The sequence below is a fragment of the Pygocentrus nattereri genome, chromosome 26 (genome assembly GCF_015220715.1).
Source record: "Pygocentrus nattereri isolate fPygNat1 chromosome 26, fPygNat1.pri, whole genome shotgun sequence".
Classification (NCBI taxonomy): domain Eukaryota; kingdom Metazoa; phylum Chordata; class Actinopteri; order Characiformes; family Serrasalmidae; genus Pygocentrus; species Pygocentrus nattereri.
In genome coordinates, this window is record NC_051236.1 from 26,620,016 (window position 1) to 26,637,979 (window position 17,964).

Genomic DNA, 17,964 nt, shown 5'->3' on the forward strand with positions numbered 1-17,964 from the left:
GCTAAAATGAACTATAACCACTGTAAAGCATGAAATCAGTGAGCATGAGACATTTTGGAGTTTCCACAAGTCTATACTGCACCTAACTAAAAATAAAATTATAGTTTATCTTATTTAAGAGTGTTTACAGAGATTCCGTGAATGAACCAGAGCTGGCATTTGTCAGTTTCAAGCTTTATGGCACTTTTTAAACGTTTACCCCAGTTGGGAGCCCATGTGAACTACCATTGACAATACCTACCACTGACAATGTTTACACTAGTTCCTAAATTCATACGCTGCGTATATTTATATTTAGTATACATAGTGCCTTGTGTATTTATTGTACGTTCTGCACTAGTTTCACACTTTTGTGCATCTGCGCTTCATGTAGTCCCATGTAATGTGTGTTGCACCATGGAGCCTAAAGAATGACATTTTGTTCCAGTGCAGAAAACTGAGGAATGATGATAAAGACATGATTTGAGTTACACTGCATTCTTCTGGTTTAGCAGAAAAAAACAACCACTGAGATCTGCAGTCTACAGTGATGGTTCACTCTAAACGTTATCTTGTCTGGCCTAATTATAAAGGCTCCCAGCAGACTCTGCTTGTCGGGCCACCCAATACAGTAATAACGTTATGTGGGGAAAAATAACTTCCTAGTATCAGTGTGAAAAGCACTAGGATAGCTAATACCGGACCACAGAGAGGAGCTGAATAGTGATCATAGTTGCACTTGGTAAGTGCTACAACATGTATTTCTGCACTGGAGATATATTAGGTAGCGTATATCCACATACACTAGACAAAATACTAGTGGCTGAATCAGGCATCGGTTGTGAGGCAATAAACACAAGCTCAGCTCTAAGACAGGAAATGGGGGCAAACGTGTGCTTTTTCTGCGATTCGGACAAAAGTTGTTGCACTTAGGTGGCTGTAACTCTTTGAGGAGTGTTTGGGCTTAGAGCTGCTGGATTAGTGAGGTATCGTGTGTCAGGTGCTTGGGGTTTGGGAAGATACCTATACAAGGAGATGACAGGCTCCATCACCCCCTGCTGAGGGGGAGAAGAGGAGGGGAAAAAACGGAAAAGAAGTAAATCTTTCCTAAATACCTGGGGGGGGGCTTCACTATTCTATCAGCTCAGCCTTGCCACCTGCCACCAAATGCTTTAATGGTACTAAAGAGGTCAGGATTTGAAAATCGCATCGACACAATGACAACAGCATGGATGTGACTGAAAAAGAGATTCATTTGTTCTCAGAAAGAGAGAAGACAGAGAATTAGATGAGTCATTTTTAATATGGCCTGCTTAGTGTGAAATTGATGAGGTGGCATTTGTGCTCCTCTTTCTCCTGTGAGAGGGGGGTTTGCTCTTTGATGACGGCTGCCGAGCGCTGCAGGGCAACTCAAAAAATAGAGAGACTGCCAGGGCCACTAGTACTGAGCTACCACAACAAATCCTCTACACATCTACCACTCTGACTCTGACAAGACGTCAGCTCTGAGATCTAACACAACCTGTTGACGAATTCTGAAGCATTTAACCCCTTCACATTCACAGATGTCCATATCCTGAGGCTTATTATACATTAGCAACAGTACTGTGCAAAAGCCAGAGACCACCCTTTCATTAAAAAAAGAAGAAAAAGAAAAACTTCGTCAAAACAGCCAATAAGTTATTCACTTTTCAGGGTCAGTAAAAATGCAGGAAGAATAGATTTAACATGTTCTCCTTCAAAGAGACGCACATTCACACAAGCAACGACCCGAACACACCTTGGCTCCTTTTAAAATTTCTTCCTTATTGGGAGCATATAGAGAAAATTAGACTCCTAACAACCATAGTAGACCTGGTAGACTGCCATCAGATAAACAGCACCTAAAGCTTTCATCTGAGAAACAACAGAAAGGCAAGCTTGAGATGTGAAAAGCTGCTTCTGTCCATGCTTCCACTTTGAGAGGACAACTTAACGCTATGAAACTGAAAGGACCTGTAGCTGTCAAGAAACTGAGAAAAGAGAAAAATTTGCACAAAAACACTGAAACGCCTAAAATGTGGAGTAAGATTTTACGGACTGATTAGTCTAAATGAGGCTTAATTTGCAACAGTTACTTGGATTGTGAGACTTTTAAGGCAGAACTTTGGATTTGTGGAAAAACATCCCTATAGATTTCTTTGAAAAAATGAAAGCAAGTCTTCTGCAAAAACTTCAGTGAACACAGTAGATACTAAAAATATTTTAATGTATTTACTTGTTGAGATTTCGGTGTAGTTAAAATTGTGCCATTTTCCTGATGCTAAAAAAATGAATAACTTGTACTTAATGGCTTTTTTGACTGGAAATGAAATAAATGGAATGGGGTCTCTGACTTTTGCACAGTACAGTACATGAAAACAAATTCAGAATAGTTATTGTAAGTTTGCCATCGCCTGAAGATTTCTATAAGCAACAGTGTTAAAGTTCAGCATAATAAGCAGTTAGGAATGTCAAAAGGGCCAGACACCTGTGAACTTCTAAAACCAAAGGGCAGTTTAAAAAGTCAACACCTGCACACTGAACTGTGGAATTGTTTTACTGCATAATTGGCTTCAGAACCTCTCCATCCTGTTTAGGCCTAAACACAAAGACAAAACCCAGGTTCATGAAGTGCTTGAAGAAAAGCTGCACTCTTCCAGAAATCAAAACCTATTTTGTTACCATAAAGTTTTAGAAAGAACATAAAAAAGTATATGAAACTGCAAACCACTGACAAAAATTTGCCTTCCAGTAAAATTTTACAAGGAACAAGGAAATGTACAGAAATAAATAATGTCCTTTATATTCAGTAATAATAATAATGATAAAACAGTTAAAACAATAAAACAATTCACCCACATTTTAGGTGATCTCACAAAACAGACTCAACAAGACAAAGCTGTAAAAACAAAAACACTCTGTATTACGTGCATACAAAGATCTCATTCCTACCAAACCTGATATGTAACAGGCCAAACTAACAGGAGAAAGCATTACAAAGCAATCAATCAATGCTACTGTCAAAGAGGCTCTCTCACTTTGCAAGTGTTTCTCTCTTGCACCATATAACATTTGGATATGTTGTTGTACACAGCTGTTTAATACTTATTTGTGTATTTAATGTTGCCCACTTTCTATCCTGATACTGTGTAATATGTGAAATACACTAAAGGGCAAACATCCTCTCCTTCTCTGAGGTCGGAATTCGCTTTTATGTGACCATTTTCCAAGCTCTCTCTTTATCGCTGAGAATTAACCAGGCTGTTTTTGGTACAGTGCCTTTAAGACTTACTATAACCATGTCACCATATGCATGTATATGTTTATATGTATGATCTGACTGGCTGTCTTATGATGTGCCTCATTCAAAAACTGATCCAAGCTGAACTACCTTATAACTTTACTGTGAATGGGTGGGGCTAAACTGCTGTAGGGTGAATAGGTGGACCTATTAAAATGCATTGGTTTTTGTGACATCACAAAAGCTATACATTCAAAACAAGCTTTTTTTTACAGCTTAGTTTCCTCTGAAAAATCATTTACATTTACTTTCACATCATAAAATTAGTGAACAAACTTTTCTCTATACAAATATAGTACACATTATACATGTATAAGAACAAAAAAACCTACATTTCTTCATGCAAAGAAAGACTATAGATCTTCAAGATACTGCAGAGCAAAGGTTTCTGCCAGTGTTGTTCTCTAGCACTGTTTGATGTTGCTACAGGCAAACTGGTGGGGCGTAGAAGAGTTGGCACAAATTTAGCAGTTGAGATTCAAGCTGAAGAGCATGCCAGCAAGCAGTTGGGACATAGCTCCAGGTGGAACCTGCTTGCCTTCATTGATCTGAGACCAGTTTTCTCTGCCAAACAGTTAATCCCAAATTTTTTTAAGTTTGGCTACAAAAATTCTGTGGTACTTTCAATTTGCCTGAATTCTGAAGAAACGTTTCAGGGCAGAATGTGGGTAAAAGAGGCAGCAATTTTGAAAGGGGTGGCAAGAGGCAAGCAACACACCTTCTTAATGCTCTGTAATCACCTGGTGCTGAGTCAGGCCCTTGCTGAAAAGAACAAGGCAAATGACTAAACAAGAGAAGAGCCGCGCCGTAGACTAAACAGTTCGCACAATGCCAGCGAAAGCCATTCACAGGTTATAAATTGAGGCAAATACTTTTTGATTCAGCTCGCCCAAAAACACACCCAAAATGTAAATTTCAATCGAGGCATATACTCTCTATCCAATCTGTCAGCACCTAATTTAGGTGTTGCCTTTGCACTGGATGCGACTGAAAGAGGCTCCTGAGACAGGACCCCTCCGAGACGAACTTAAACAAATATTAAACATGCAGTGAGATCACGGACAGGATTTTCTAGAAAAATCTTTACTAAACTAATAGTCCTCTAAAACAAACACTCACTGAACAACACATTCACTTGTCAAAGAGATGAGATGCAATCTAAACAGTCTTCACTAGATAAGGAAAGCTAGAAAAACAACCAAGAGAAATTCCACAGAATTCAGCAGGCAAACATGTAATCAGAGCACACTCAGCTTCTCCTGTATGCGTCAGTCTTAAATCTCCTAGACGTCCCCATTTTATTACCCAACCCCATCCCCGTCATTCTATGGACTGTAAGCTCATCCTTCTCAGCTGATCGACAGCTCAATTTTGTCGTGACATCAACTATTCCGGGTGGATACATAGTGCTTTTCCTGTCGCTGTTTTCATCACATTCCTTCATGTTATGTGACTCCATACTTCTACCTCTTGCTGTCTTTTGACTCCTCCCTCAGCATGAGGGCAATGAGAAGAGACTGCAGTCCTGTTTGAGGCAGGTGCTGCTCACAATTGTTGCCCTGAGGCTAGAGAAAAGAACGCAACTCCCCAAGAAAAGGAATTTCAAATTTAAACATAAAACCCCTTCACAATACAAACAGCGTTCCCTGAGGGCGCTAGAGAGAATGCGCAATGTCTACTGACTCATCAAAGAGGTATGCCTCTGGAAGGAGGTGCCAGGGTCCATTTAGTAGCTGGGGAGTTGCTGATCTGGGGGGCACTTAATTTAAATTTAAAGCGAGCTCAAAGCGAGAAATTAAGTTTGAAGTGAGGACAGTCCAATAGAATTTTGGCTTCCCTTGCTAACTACGAAAGCTCATTTTGTGGCAGGAGTGTTTAATATGAAGTTAAATTTATATCCCAAAAATCTCTCATGACACACCAAAAAGGAATAAGAATAACAGTCGAATGCTATAAAACCTTTAAAATGAATGACGAATACAAAGAATTTTTAAAGGGGAATGACGCCTAAGATATTGTTTTATGATGGTCTTCCAGATAAAATTTTGACCTAAAACATATTTTTAAAAACATCTTGAAATGATTAAATTATGCGAAGAATTTGGGAATTTTGCATGCCCCTTTAACCTTCTAAAAGGCAGTTTTCAGTTGAAAAGCTCATGCAAATGCTGAATGTGTGAAATGCTCTAGTAGCTTCACATGCAGGGTTTTCAGATAGTGAAAAAGTTCTTAATAAGCCTTTAATAAGCATCAAGCCAGTCTGCCATTTTCTGAACTTGCAGCATGTTAGCTGGAACAGGCTAAATTGGTAGTGTGGTAGCGTGCCACCGTCTCCACACCGCACCCCATCTTTCAAGGCAGGAAGACGAGAGTGGGTGGAGGGAGGGTGATGCTGTAAGTAAGGGAGGGGGCATTAATCACCAGTTCAAGGGAAAGTGCCCCCCCCCCCACCCCACCAACGACCCACCCAGCACCTCAGGGTACAGAATCACAGCGTTGCTTGGTGAGTCTCACCCTTTTTTCCCTCCTCTTTACTGCCGGACAACAGCATTCCTGTGCTGGGAGGGGAACCACCACCTCATCTTCTCAACTTGGCAGCACACTGAACAAGGCAACTAGGCTGCAGCTCTATCTGCATTTCATACACTTACAACTCAGACTTTCCACTGCTTTCCAGTTCTGTGCTTAAACAATACTGTAACTACATGTGTCAGTGGAATTCTCCTGAGGGAAAGAGTCTCACACACCTTGTATTCAGGGAAAGGAACTGCTGGAAGACACTACAAATGTGCCCAAAAACTGGTTCAGTATCATAGAAACAAATTCAGAGGGAAGTAATGAAGTACAATTACTTCGCTGTTAAACTTGTTTTTTTTTCCCAAGATTTGCACATTTCCTGGATTTGTTTCAAGATTCACAACTTTTCTGAACCTAGTCAGCTTTATAATTATTAGCACTATTGGTAAAAAGGTCTTGATAAAATCTTTGTACTTAATTAGCTCAATCTTACAATTAAATTCAATTCATTTTCTTATCTTTTTAAGAAAACCATGCGTCACACTTATTGGCACTCTGCTTTTACTATCTTGTGCAACCTCACTTTGCCAACATAACAGCCTTCTATTATGATGCCCGACCTCAATACAGAATCTTCCCAGAGCATCCAGGGTTCTAGATCCTCTCTTCTGGACTCTCCTCTTCAGCTCATCCCCAGGTTTTCAATGGGTTTTAGGTCAAAGGACTGAGGTGGCCATACTAAAACACTGACTGTGGTAACTGAACTAGATCTGGACAAATGTTTTTTGAGAGATCCAGCCACAAACCTGTTTTATATTTTTTGGCAGAGGCAGCCAGATTCAGTTTAAAATCTCCTAGTGCTTCATGGAGCCCATGATGCCATGTATCCTACCACGGTTTCCAGGGGATTTGGAGAAAAAAAATGGACACAGACGATTATAGACAGCCCATGATACTTTTTAAACCAACTAACTTGAGTATTTATTTCCATACAGCTACTTAAACTTTCTTCTTAAAACTTAAAACTTTCTACACGTTCCAATAGTTTGGTGTCAAGGAGGAGGCATCTAATTCTAGTTTTGGAGACTTGGTAAAGCCAAAATGCTACAATCTCTGTTCCTTGGAGAAACCATTGCCTCTCGATCCATATTCCTGACTGTACATTTCCATAAAATAAATGTGGTCTTTTCCAAGCAGGTTCACTGCAATTCCAGTTTTTTTTTTAATGTTTTTAAATTTTTTGACTGGTCATTGTCGGTGTTCAGGTGTGTATTTTGTTTTTGTTTAATTTCTAATTTTAATTAATTACTTATTAGTCATTTTAATTACTTTTGTTTAATTTCATTTGTGTGTTCTCTAATCTTGCCCTTGTTGATAAACGACTGGCCTCTGCATCACCTCATATTTATGTTTAAAAAAGGAAGTCATGGATGGCTGCTTAAGAGTTTATGAACACTATATTTCACTGTTGTAATGTAGACTTATGGAACATTCTTCAGTTTTATTTTGTTAATAAGAATAACTGTAAAATGTGGTTTAGTATTTTTTGAAGAGGATTTTTGTTTTCTTAGAGTAAACGCAAAGTTAGATTTTTAATTTCAGTGTGAGATTAAGCTAACCAACAGCAAAGAGATTTCTTTATGACCTTCTTACTCATCTTTACCGAGGGAGCCAATAATTACAGAGCTCACTGCTTTTTACTCCCATATGTTCTCCCTCTCCAACACATTTAACATTGTTTTTGAATTTAACATGTCAGTCAGTCAGTCAGTCAGTCAGTCAATCTGGTAATGTGAGAGGAGACCTTTAAGACGCAAAAGAGAGAACAGGACTTCAGTTTACGCTCATCTGGAAAGCTTTGCACACCAACACCTGCTACAACACCAGCTACACAGTAAACAGACTGACCCTGACCACCCATACGTGGCACGTTTAATAGTGATTTAGCCTACAAATCATAATACATTTTTACCTTTAGTACTTGAATACTTTTAAAAGTGGACACTTTGTAGTGTGTAATTGAGAAATTCTTAATTCAAGTAAAATTTGAAATATGTCTACTTTTACTCAAGTTCCACCAATCAAAATTAAGAATGCATGTAACTTACATCAAAGAAGAAAACCTCTGATTCACAGTTCTGTAGTAGGTCTGCTCCATTTTCACAGTGCATTGATACGGTCCAGCCACCCAGATTTTGACAGCAACACAGAAATGATTTCAGCTGTGGGATGCATAAGCTAAACCCTCATCTCAGCATATTTCATGAAGCACCTTAACACAAACCAAAAAACAAATAAATAGGCTACCACTAAGGCCTTGCTGATTATATCTGGTGATTGTTATTGGTCCCTGTTCATATGTTTCACTTTAACTGCCACCAAACCCAATCAGAAAAGTGGCTGCTCAGCAGGGTTAACTCAGTGGACCAGGGGATCCCCACAGCAATCACTAACGCCCCCAGATGCGCATATGGGTGATAACGGCTTTTACCGGAGTTTACCACTGAATTCCCCAGAAGCTGAACTGTGCACCTCACTGGTCACACCAAACAAAGCAAAAGTTTCAGACATGGCATTGACAGAGGGGTTATGTTAATTATCTCTGTCATTCGTTCTGCTGACTTTATTTAATTGGCTGTAATTGACTTCTCATTAAATCAGCGCCATACAGTCTGTAAAATAAATTAAAAATTTACACATAGCTCACAGCTATAATAGCTATGCAAAAACTGCCTTCGATTTGAGTGAGAAATCTGAAGAAATTGCCCTGCTTTGGACTTCATGGGCTAAAATTAGTTTTAAAAACGTGAAAAGAACAACATACTTAACTGTTTCCTTCCATGGGAGGACAACTTTAAGATTAAAAGATTTAAGATTTAAAGATTAAATCTTGCAAAAACGGGTTCAAAATAGAAAAGAAATATGAAAATCTAAAAAAAAACCCAAAACATTCAATGAAGTTTTATTGCAACTTCATGTAGACCACTCCTAGGGCAAATACAGTAGTTTGATCAAAAAGGATGTATGTTCTGAAGTCGTAAAACACTGTGGTATTAAGAGGAACATCAAAATACTCATCAGAATTGATTTCTTCACTTGAAGAAATCATTTTTCATTTTTCTCCAGGCCACCTTTCTGTTAAGTGAACACCCCACTGAACGTCCCACTTCTCTCTTCAATACTGTCTACCAAATTTTCAAACACCCAACCATTTCCTGCCTTGCGAAATTTTCTGATTTGCAATAGAAGTATTAATACTGACGACATCCTACGAAGTACTGCGTGAAGTCATGATGCAATCTCACAGGGACAATATCACAGGGTTTAGCGAGACTGCTTTGTCAGGAACTAGGCCACAAATCCTTCTCCTCTAATAATGGAGAGCAAGATTATCTCAAATGAATCACAACAACTCAAATTTAAAAAAAAACGAAGGTTTTCTGTTGTGATAGGATAACTGTTGAAAGCTGAGTTTTAGCTGCTGAATTGGATGGATGGCTGTGAGAGACTGACAAAATATGCAGCGTTAGCTGTTTTGTGACACTCACTGAGAGGTGCTCCTCAGACCCATGCATGGTGATGCAGTCCATGCTGATCTGAATCGTGTTGGACGGGGGGCTGTCTGTTGAACCTTCTGAGAAGTTGAGCTCAATGGGCTGCACCGAGTGAAACGCAGACCTGAAGAAACACAAAAATACCTTGGGAGTATTTTTGGGGAAACTTTCAGGGCAGTACAAAAACTTCAGGAAAGTCTTTTTAATTTCACCATCACGCATTTCTGACCCATGCTTCCCTGTGTATAGCAGAGTGAGCATCTTTATCGACATACATTACTCTAAACAGTTTGAGGTCGCCTCATCTTACAGTTTCCAACAAATTGATGAAGTAATAAAGCATTTTCCTCCAGCTGTCTGGAATACTGAATAGAAAGCTGTTTAGAACTTGCCATTTTTTCTTTTCCTTTCCTTTTTGTTGTGATGTCAAATAAATAAACCACATTTGGGACAAAATTTTGGGATTTTTTTTTGCTCACAATTTTGGATGGCTGTTTAAAAAAAAAACTTTTCCCCTTAATCTTGAGCCAATTCACATCAATACTTCTGTTGTGCTTAAATTTTTTGTCTCACTTTCTGTTTCATTAAACTAACAAACCTAAGCGTTGTATTCAGATGGCAGGTAGTAGCATACCGATTTGTTAACTTACGGACGTTGTACACAGATAAAGCATACCACAACACCACACAAGAGAAACCAGAGAAACCATCGAAGCACTACTCGTCAGAATCGAACAAAAAGTCTAATGCTGTAATAATCAGATCATCGTTGGTGGAAGGACCGTTCAGTTCCTGTACTCCTTAAACTCAAGTACACAGCACAGCAACTGAGATGCTAAGACGGATCAGCAAAGATACATTTGCTCCTTCAACTCACCAGATGATGCCATTTCAGAACACAGCCTGACTCTCACTCTCTAGTCTATGATAAGAAATTTTCTGCATGTCTTCTTTTTACATTATGTTAAATCAAACATGACTCTGAAGTGTGTTCCCAAACTTTTGACAAGAAGAGTAGCTGTGTGTGATTGTACGCACTGGTCCAGCATCTCGAGCAGCTGGTTGAAGACATCCTGCCCGAGGATGTCGGTTCCCTGTGAGCTTGGTGTCTGAGACATGGAGGCCAGGAATGATCCCTCAGCCCATGAAAGACAAGCTGCAGGCTCCCTCAATCTACTGAAAACAAAAAATGTACACATAAAATTATGCATCTGAAGGAAGACCGTACAGGGATTATTGTACTGCACGCACATAAATGTCAGCAGTGTGTGGATATTTATTACTGCACTGACTTTAAAGCAACAGCTCAAAAAATGTAAAAAGTTAAATTTACCCTAAAAGGAGTCACAGATCCAAATTTTTAAATACTACATCACATAGCTGAAAACAGAAGTGGCAGCCGTCCTGAAGCTTAATTTTTGCCTACAGTGTTAGAAACCTATATAAACAAGTGAGCAAGACTATTTGAGATCATTTAACAACACAATATAGCTTGAAGCAAGTTTATGATGTTTACATGATAACCCATAATCAATGTCATGACCACCTGGAACAAAAGCTTGGAATCAAAAAGCCTTAAAGGCGGTGAAGTGTAAGACTGAAGCAGGTTTAGTGTAAAAGTGAGGCAACAAACACCCACACGAACATAGGCTGTTCTCTTTTAATTGCTTGTAGGACGCAAGAGCAACTCTTCGACCAAAACAAAAGTTCCTCAGTCTCTCAAACATTATCCATTCTGCAAGCTAGTGGTACAATATTTAGGCTTGTGCTGCAGTAGCACAAACCATCTGTGTTTGAGTAGCAATTTTTTGACTTGGACTTGAGCCTGAGCCTAGAAATCTTACTTAGCTCTTAGAAATCGAAAGATATTAATATAATACTGCTATACTATTTAAATGGAATTACCTAATTAACAGTTAATTACACAACACATTACATTTACATCAGTCATACCTTCACTTTTGAGTCTACACTTCTGATTTTTTTTATTTTCCATTTAAAGAACAATCCCCGCATTCCAGCCCTGACCCACACACTCACGGGATTTACTAGAGAAAAACAAAATATAGCTACAACATAGGACACATGAGAACTGAGTTACATCGTTCACAACTTAAACACACAGAACAAATAGTTAAGCAAGTGCAAGGGTCCTGGCTTTAGAAACCAAGTACTAAGAATTCCAGGGCCAGCATTGCTAATTCTTGCAGATGACAGCTCCAGATATAGGATATCCAGTAAGGTATGGAGCCAGTGACATATGGACAGGTTGTAAGGGGGAAACCATGCAATTTTCATCGAGCTATTCGCTTTGATGTATATTTGACAACATATTTATTGTACTTTACATTTCGTTGAGCTGAACATTTAGTCGATGCTGGTCTACCGCATGAAAATGTCTGCGTTTCATTCATTATGAATTTGTAACCTTAACGTCATGTTTCTCTGTTTTGCTAATCCAGACAGATTCTCCTTTTTTATGTTCATGTATTGGCATTTGGCAGACATGTACATGAAAAATACTGCACACCAGCACTGGCCCACAACTTTCACATCAGCGCGTCCCTACTTTTCTGTGTGTTTCAAAGCCAGAAAATAACAAATGACAAATGCCTAGACAAAGTCATTTATTTCAAAACCGTAGCATTCATAAAAAGTTTAGAATCCACATTTGCAATTCGATTTCTGAGACAGAACTGTTTCACGGTGTGACTAACAGGAAATAATTAAGATACAATCACATCAGGCTTTCGATACAGGTTATTGTGGGTATCTACATAAAGCAATGTGAGTTAATGTGGTAATCTACACAGAACAAAATGAGCTACCCATTTACTCAAAAGACACATTCTTCTATGGCTCTGTATCACTAATGACAAAGAATGTGAGGTTCTTAAAGACAAAAGACAGAATGACTGTCAGCGCAGACGTCCTGACCCCTCTCCCTCTGAAACAGAACACCAAGCAACAGGCCAGCGTCTCACTGTTTGTGCTTAAGAGCAGCACACGCAGTCGGGCCGAGCAGGATGGAATTCCCCCCACCATCTATATGACAGCAACACCACCACTGTGATTTGCAGCATTCAGTGTGTGTGTAGTTGAACTGGGCTTGGCAGGGGGCAGAATGTTTGTGTACGTGTGTATGTGTGTGTCTCTGGGGTGAAAGAGAGAGTGTGTCTGTATGTGTGGCTGGGAATGGGGGTGTCAAGCCATAATCTGAGGCAGGGACGTGGGTGTAGGGCCGGAATTCCCCCACATTCTGTGTGGGCGTGATATTAATACACTGTGCGACGCAGGCATACATAATGAGTAACTCTGAAGCAGGATGTCAGCTTACCATAGCCTAGGGATGAAACTCAACCGCAGAGAGTGTAAGACTAAAGCTCCAACTGTCCATTCTTTTAGACAAAGCACCCGAAACAGACCAGAAGAAAAAATAGTCAAGAAAAAGGATTTTTCATTTTTTCCCTAAGGTCCACTTATGATGTGGGTTTATGTACCAAAAATAATCGCAATTGTTTTTTATGTTAGTTTTTTTCGACCTCTCTTTCTGCTTTAGAATTAAGGAGGCTGTTTGTATTCATGCGCCTTCAAGACAGATGTGTAACTGAGCTCGACTGGACTGTATTGTGTCTCATCCAAAAAACAATCCAGGCTCAAGCACCAATTACAGTACACCAAGCTGACCGTCGGCTGTCGGACTCAGTCAGGTCGTTGGTGAGCATCGGAAGCAACTTTTCTCCCGTAGTCAGTGTGTTGGCTGTAGTCCGTCCACATTGATACTTCTTGGCCAACTGAGCATGTTGCATCGGTGACAGCAGCAGGCCGTTAGGGAGGGCGAACAAGCAGAGAAAGGAAACCAAGAAAGAAAACGGCACTCTCAAAAGGACATGCAGAGAATAGCTTCATGTTTCAACACCAGCATGAGCAGCAAGCCACAAATACACAAATGCTCTAAAGATGCTCTGATAACACATTAACATAAAATACAGTATGGGATACTCATTCATTTCATGGACTTTTAAAAGTTTTTATAATATAATTACGAAAATGCGACCAAGCATTTTCATTCAGTTCATTGTACAAATGTCTGCTTTAAGCAGCCTTGTTACCCACCCAGCGCCACCAACAGCGGTTCACCTTCAATTTCACACACAAGAATCGGCTTATATACGGACCCTTGAAGTTTATAATACATTCACACAATATATCTTTCACTTTTTACACTGCAGTTTTTCAGTTTTTAGCCTATTGCTAACTCCTACTACAGAGCCATTGCTTCAAGCACAGGACGTGCATGTCAGCCTTCAGCTGTAGTCTTTTTGGTGTATTTGAGTGCTAACTTTCACAGGAAAGAAGAGGCCGTGAAGAGCTGATGAAAGGTTATCATCAGCTGGACATGCTGCTGCTAGTTATTAAAGGTCAGCTTTGTGTGTCCTGGGCCTTATGAATTATGAACTTATGAATCACTTATACCTGAATGGTCAGGCCAAACTGATATAAGTGGAATAGGTAGATACATCCAAGTTATTTGTTTATTTCTGTGCAATACTTAAGTCTTATTTCTACAGAGTCTAACACTAAATATTGATGTGTATTGATAGGAGCCCTGCCGCCTCACAGCAAGGAGGGCCTGGGTTCGATTCCCCGGCCGGGTGACCGGGGTCCTCTCTGTGTGGAGTTTGCATGTTCTCCCCGTGTCTGTGTGGGTTTCCTCCAGGTTCTCCGGTTTCCTCCCACAGTCCAAAGACATGCAGTCAGGCCAATTGGATATGCTACATTGCCCCTGGGTGTGAGTGACTGTCTGTGTCTGTCTGTCTGCCCTGCGATGCACTGGCGACCTGTCCAGGGTGTATCCTGCCTTCTGCCCGATGACCGCTGGGATTGGCTCCAGCTCCCCCCATGACCCTGAGGAGAAGTGGCTTAAGAAAGTGTGTGTGTGTGCGTGTGTGTGTGTGTATTGATAGGTCTGTTTTTGTTTTTTTACTGTTAGCTTGCTAGTTTTAGCTAGCAGTATAGGTGTGAGATTGGGATATGACCGAGGGTCCTCCAGCCTCAGGACAAACTGGGTAAGCGGTTTGTTAGCCTAAAGAGCCATTCTCTCATGTCCGGGGTCGACATTTCCGGTTTGGGAAGTTCTGTGTAAAATCATTTCCAGTTTAATTCATTTCATTCGATTCCATCTGATGATGAGCTCAGAAAGAAATGGTTAATCGCTATAAAAAGGAGAGAGGGGCCGGCACTCAAAGTCATTCTAAACGGCACGCATTTCAACCCATCGGAAATATACGCTACACCAAAGGGGAAACATGGGTGAAAAGGGGCCGCAGCACCATGTCCTTTCAGCTGAAGTGAACAAGCAAGGGGGTCTGTGTATAGCAGAGAGAGGGCCCGCCTCGCCTCGGAGACTCTACTAATGAGGAGGGGATGGTGGATTGAGCTTGACCCGTCCTCCGTGCGTCAAAAACGCCCATTTGCGCCGTTGATATTTTACGTTCCGACATACAGCGGGCAACAGGCACACTAAGCTAGCTAGCGCTAGCTGTAGTTATAAAAGGAAGCGTTCTGGTCCAAAAATACACCTTTTTGAAACTGAGGGGCCCACAGGTTCTTTTATTAAAACATGGGCCAGTATGTAGGAGGCCAAAAGACCACACAGCTAAATGAATCATGCTGTTTTCGAGGGCACAGCAGACGTATCCTTCGCTGACTACATTTCCCATAATCCTCCGTAAATGCGTTGCGGAAGAACAGCACGAATCGTTGGCCTCGACACATTGGACGAGAGGAAATGGTGTTTTTATGTTGGTTATAAAAAGTTATTTTCCTTCTTAAAAGACAGACTGTCGGGGTGCTTCCTACGTCTGATTTTAGACACGATTCATATAGCTGTGCTGTCGTGGAAAACAAAAAAAATGTTTTTGCATCTTCCGTTTGAAAATAAAGGTGAATGTTGCCCGCTGTCTGGCTAGGGCCGCTCCCTCTGAGCTTTCCAGCTGTTACCAGGTTACAGACACACACAGTTAAAAGAAGCATGTGTGTAGTCTAACTAAACACGTTTCCTCCTAAAAATGTGAAAATATCCATTAAAATTCCCGTCGTGAGACGTTCAGCTGCCAGCGCACATGCTAACGTTATTAGCGTTAGCTTAGCAAACTCCGGCCTCTTCCCGTTTCCCCGTTACACCGAACACGTGACTGCAAACCGCCAGAGGGCGCGAGTCCTCAGAGAATGGGGGTGAACGCTGCACGGCAATCACCTGCCCTGAACTCTGCCTTACCTTTAGACAGTAGAAGGGTGTGTTTTACTAGAAAAGAGAAGACGTACCTGTCCGCTAGCGTTACCTTTTGATCTACAGCAAACAGGCTTTGGACAGTCGGACGCTAGAATTACTGCCAGTGAGCGCTGATCAGTGGGCGAGCGGAGCAGCTCATTGGCTGTTCGCGCCCATGACGTCATGAACGAACACGAGGCGTCGTTTTAAACTCCTCTAACTCGAGTTAAAAAGCTCTTAGAAATATAACAGCAGAGTTAATGCAGAATTTATGCTGTTTTGTGTTTGCAAAATGAGTGTAATCATTTACATTAAAATGGTTTAGTATTTATAAATGCTAAAAGTATTAAAACTAAAAAAACACTGCTTGTAGTTTTGATGTTGGCTTTAACTACAAGCTCCAGCAAGCATTAGCAGTGTGGGGGACATGTGAGTTATTTTACTCCTTACTGCTGATCCAAACATTGCCATGCCTAACACAATCTACTCGCTTACATGCTCTGATGAACTGGTCAGCTGCTAAGAAATTTTTTTTTTCAAATATATGAGCAAATGCAAGCATTTTGGTCACACTGTAGAGCTGTGTATAGTAAACATGCCTGCACAATGTAGTTATGGTCCAGCTGCAAAGAAGCACACACTGTGTGCACAACCTGGACTTGGCAAGAGGTAGAAGCAACAAGAAAAGCGTGTTCAATTCCCCTTTTAATGCTCAGCCAAAAAGGTAGGTGTGGCACCAGCTTAAACTGCTGAACTAACGTTACCATTTGTGCACACATGGATTCTGAATCCATGTTGGTCTAATATGCAGTCATGCCTGCTTCTGAACGCCACAACAGAATAAGCATTAAGGGATAGGCCTAAGACTGGAAATACCACAGAATTAACGTTAATTCCTAAATGATGAAGGGTGAAGACTGGCAGAGCAGCTTCAATAACATGGAGAACTCTTCTTTCTCTGCTTAAAAGGTTCCCCAAAAGGACAGCTCAACAAGAAAAGCGTGGTCAATCCCCTTTTTTATGCTCAGCCAAAGAGGTGTGGCACAAGGTGAATGCTGGGGTTGAATTACTCAGATAACGTTGTGCTGCCAAGCCTGTCATGGGAGAGAAAGCATCTTTCAGGCCTAATGTGTGCTCTAAGCATTAACTGTAATGCAGTAAAGTGGAGTCTCACAAGTCAGTAAGTCCAAGTCAGTAAGTCTTAAGCCAGGAAGTCCATCATTCTGCATCCACACATCCATCCTTCAGACTTAACATCTACACCTAGTTGTAAATTTTGTCAGTGTAAAATTCATAGGATTGTTTTTTGTAGGCTTGAGATAAAATAATAATAAGATAATACATATGTTGTGCAACGATGGGATGTACTTATTCTATTGTATTTTCAGAAACCCAAAAACAACCTTTTTCCAGACTTCAGTCAAGCCTTTCAGCCATCTACAGTGAACAAACTTACTCTAATTTCCTACTTTCTGAGGTTTGCAGGCCAAAATAGTAGGGAGTGGAGAGAAGGTCAGACAGGAGGAGGAGGAGGAGGAAGAGGACTGAGTTGGCCCTATGAGCCCCCTACAGCGCTGGGATGTTGCCAGAAACACAATCCAGTTGACGGGGAGTGTCAGCCAAGAACGACATCATGGTCCCACAAAAAGGTACAGCACCCACTCATGGAAGCATCCAGACCTTTTACATACGATCCTTGTGTTGAAGATTTACAAGCGCAAAATGACAGAAGTTTATGGTCGGGTTCTCTGCCATGGTCGTCCACTCATAGCTGTTTCATTTATATTAGATATTGTCATCTGGACCTGCCAAAGCTTTGGTTCAGTGTAAGCTCACAGCTTGACCACATGGCCTTGGTAAGGCCTTATAAATCAATCAAAGCAGGTAACCCACTACTGCATTAGCTGCTGCTGTCGATGAGTCATGCTGTTTTTGCATTGAGTGACTACTTGAACTACCATGTCATTTCGGCTCAGTCACATTTGCAGGCACATTAGCATTTCCAGTGAATTTGGTTTCTTTATGACTGGCACACTCATCATCATCATCATCATCATCAGCTCGTCTCCCTGCGTAGTTTGTTTATAAAATACTTGCTGAAGTCCATCCGTGCGAAATCTATTCAAAGTTTACGTTTTGGTTATATTTGAAACGGGCCACCACTTTAAAATGCCTTGAAAACTTCCTTGGAGACAATAGTCATCTCATCTCTATTTTTTCATTGTGGTTATTTTCTGCACAGCTCTAGTGTATGGTGGGTTTGATCTCAAGTGGGAGCTGCTGTGGGGGTGGTGGGTGGCTGGTGTCCGGTTACTGAG

At 40.8% G+C, this 17,964-nt stretch overlaps 1 protein-coding gene across 5 annotated transcripts in view; it reads right to left on the bottom strand.

Moving 5' to 3' along the window:
* Window positions 1-17,964, bottom strand: part of tp63 (tumor protein p63) — a 62,574-nt gene that overhangs the window by 41,890 nt on the left and 2,720 nt on the right. For all 5 annotated transcript variants that reach the window (XM_017698036.2, XM_017698038.2, XM_017698037.2 and 2 more), the window contains exons 2-3: window positions 10,411-10,548; window positions 9,367-9,496 (exon numbers count right to left, since the gene is read on the bottom strand). In XM_017698036.2, coding sequence (XP_017553525.1) covers window positions 9,367-9,496; window positions 10,411-10,548 — 268 coding nt within the window. The remainder of the gene's footprint in view (window positions 1-9,366; window positions 9,497-10,410; window positions 10,549-17,964) is intronic.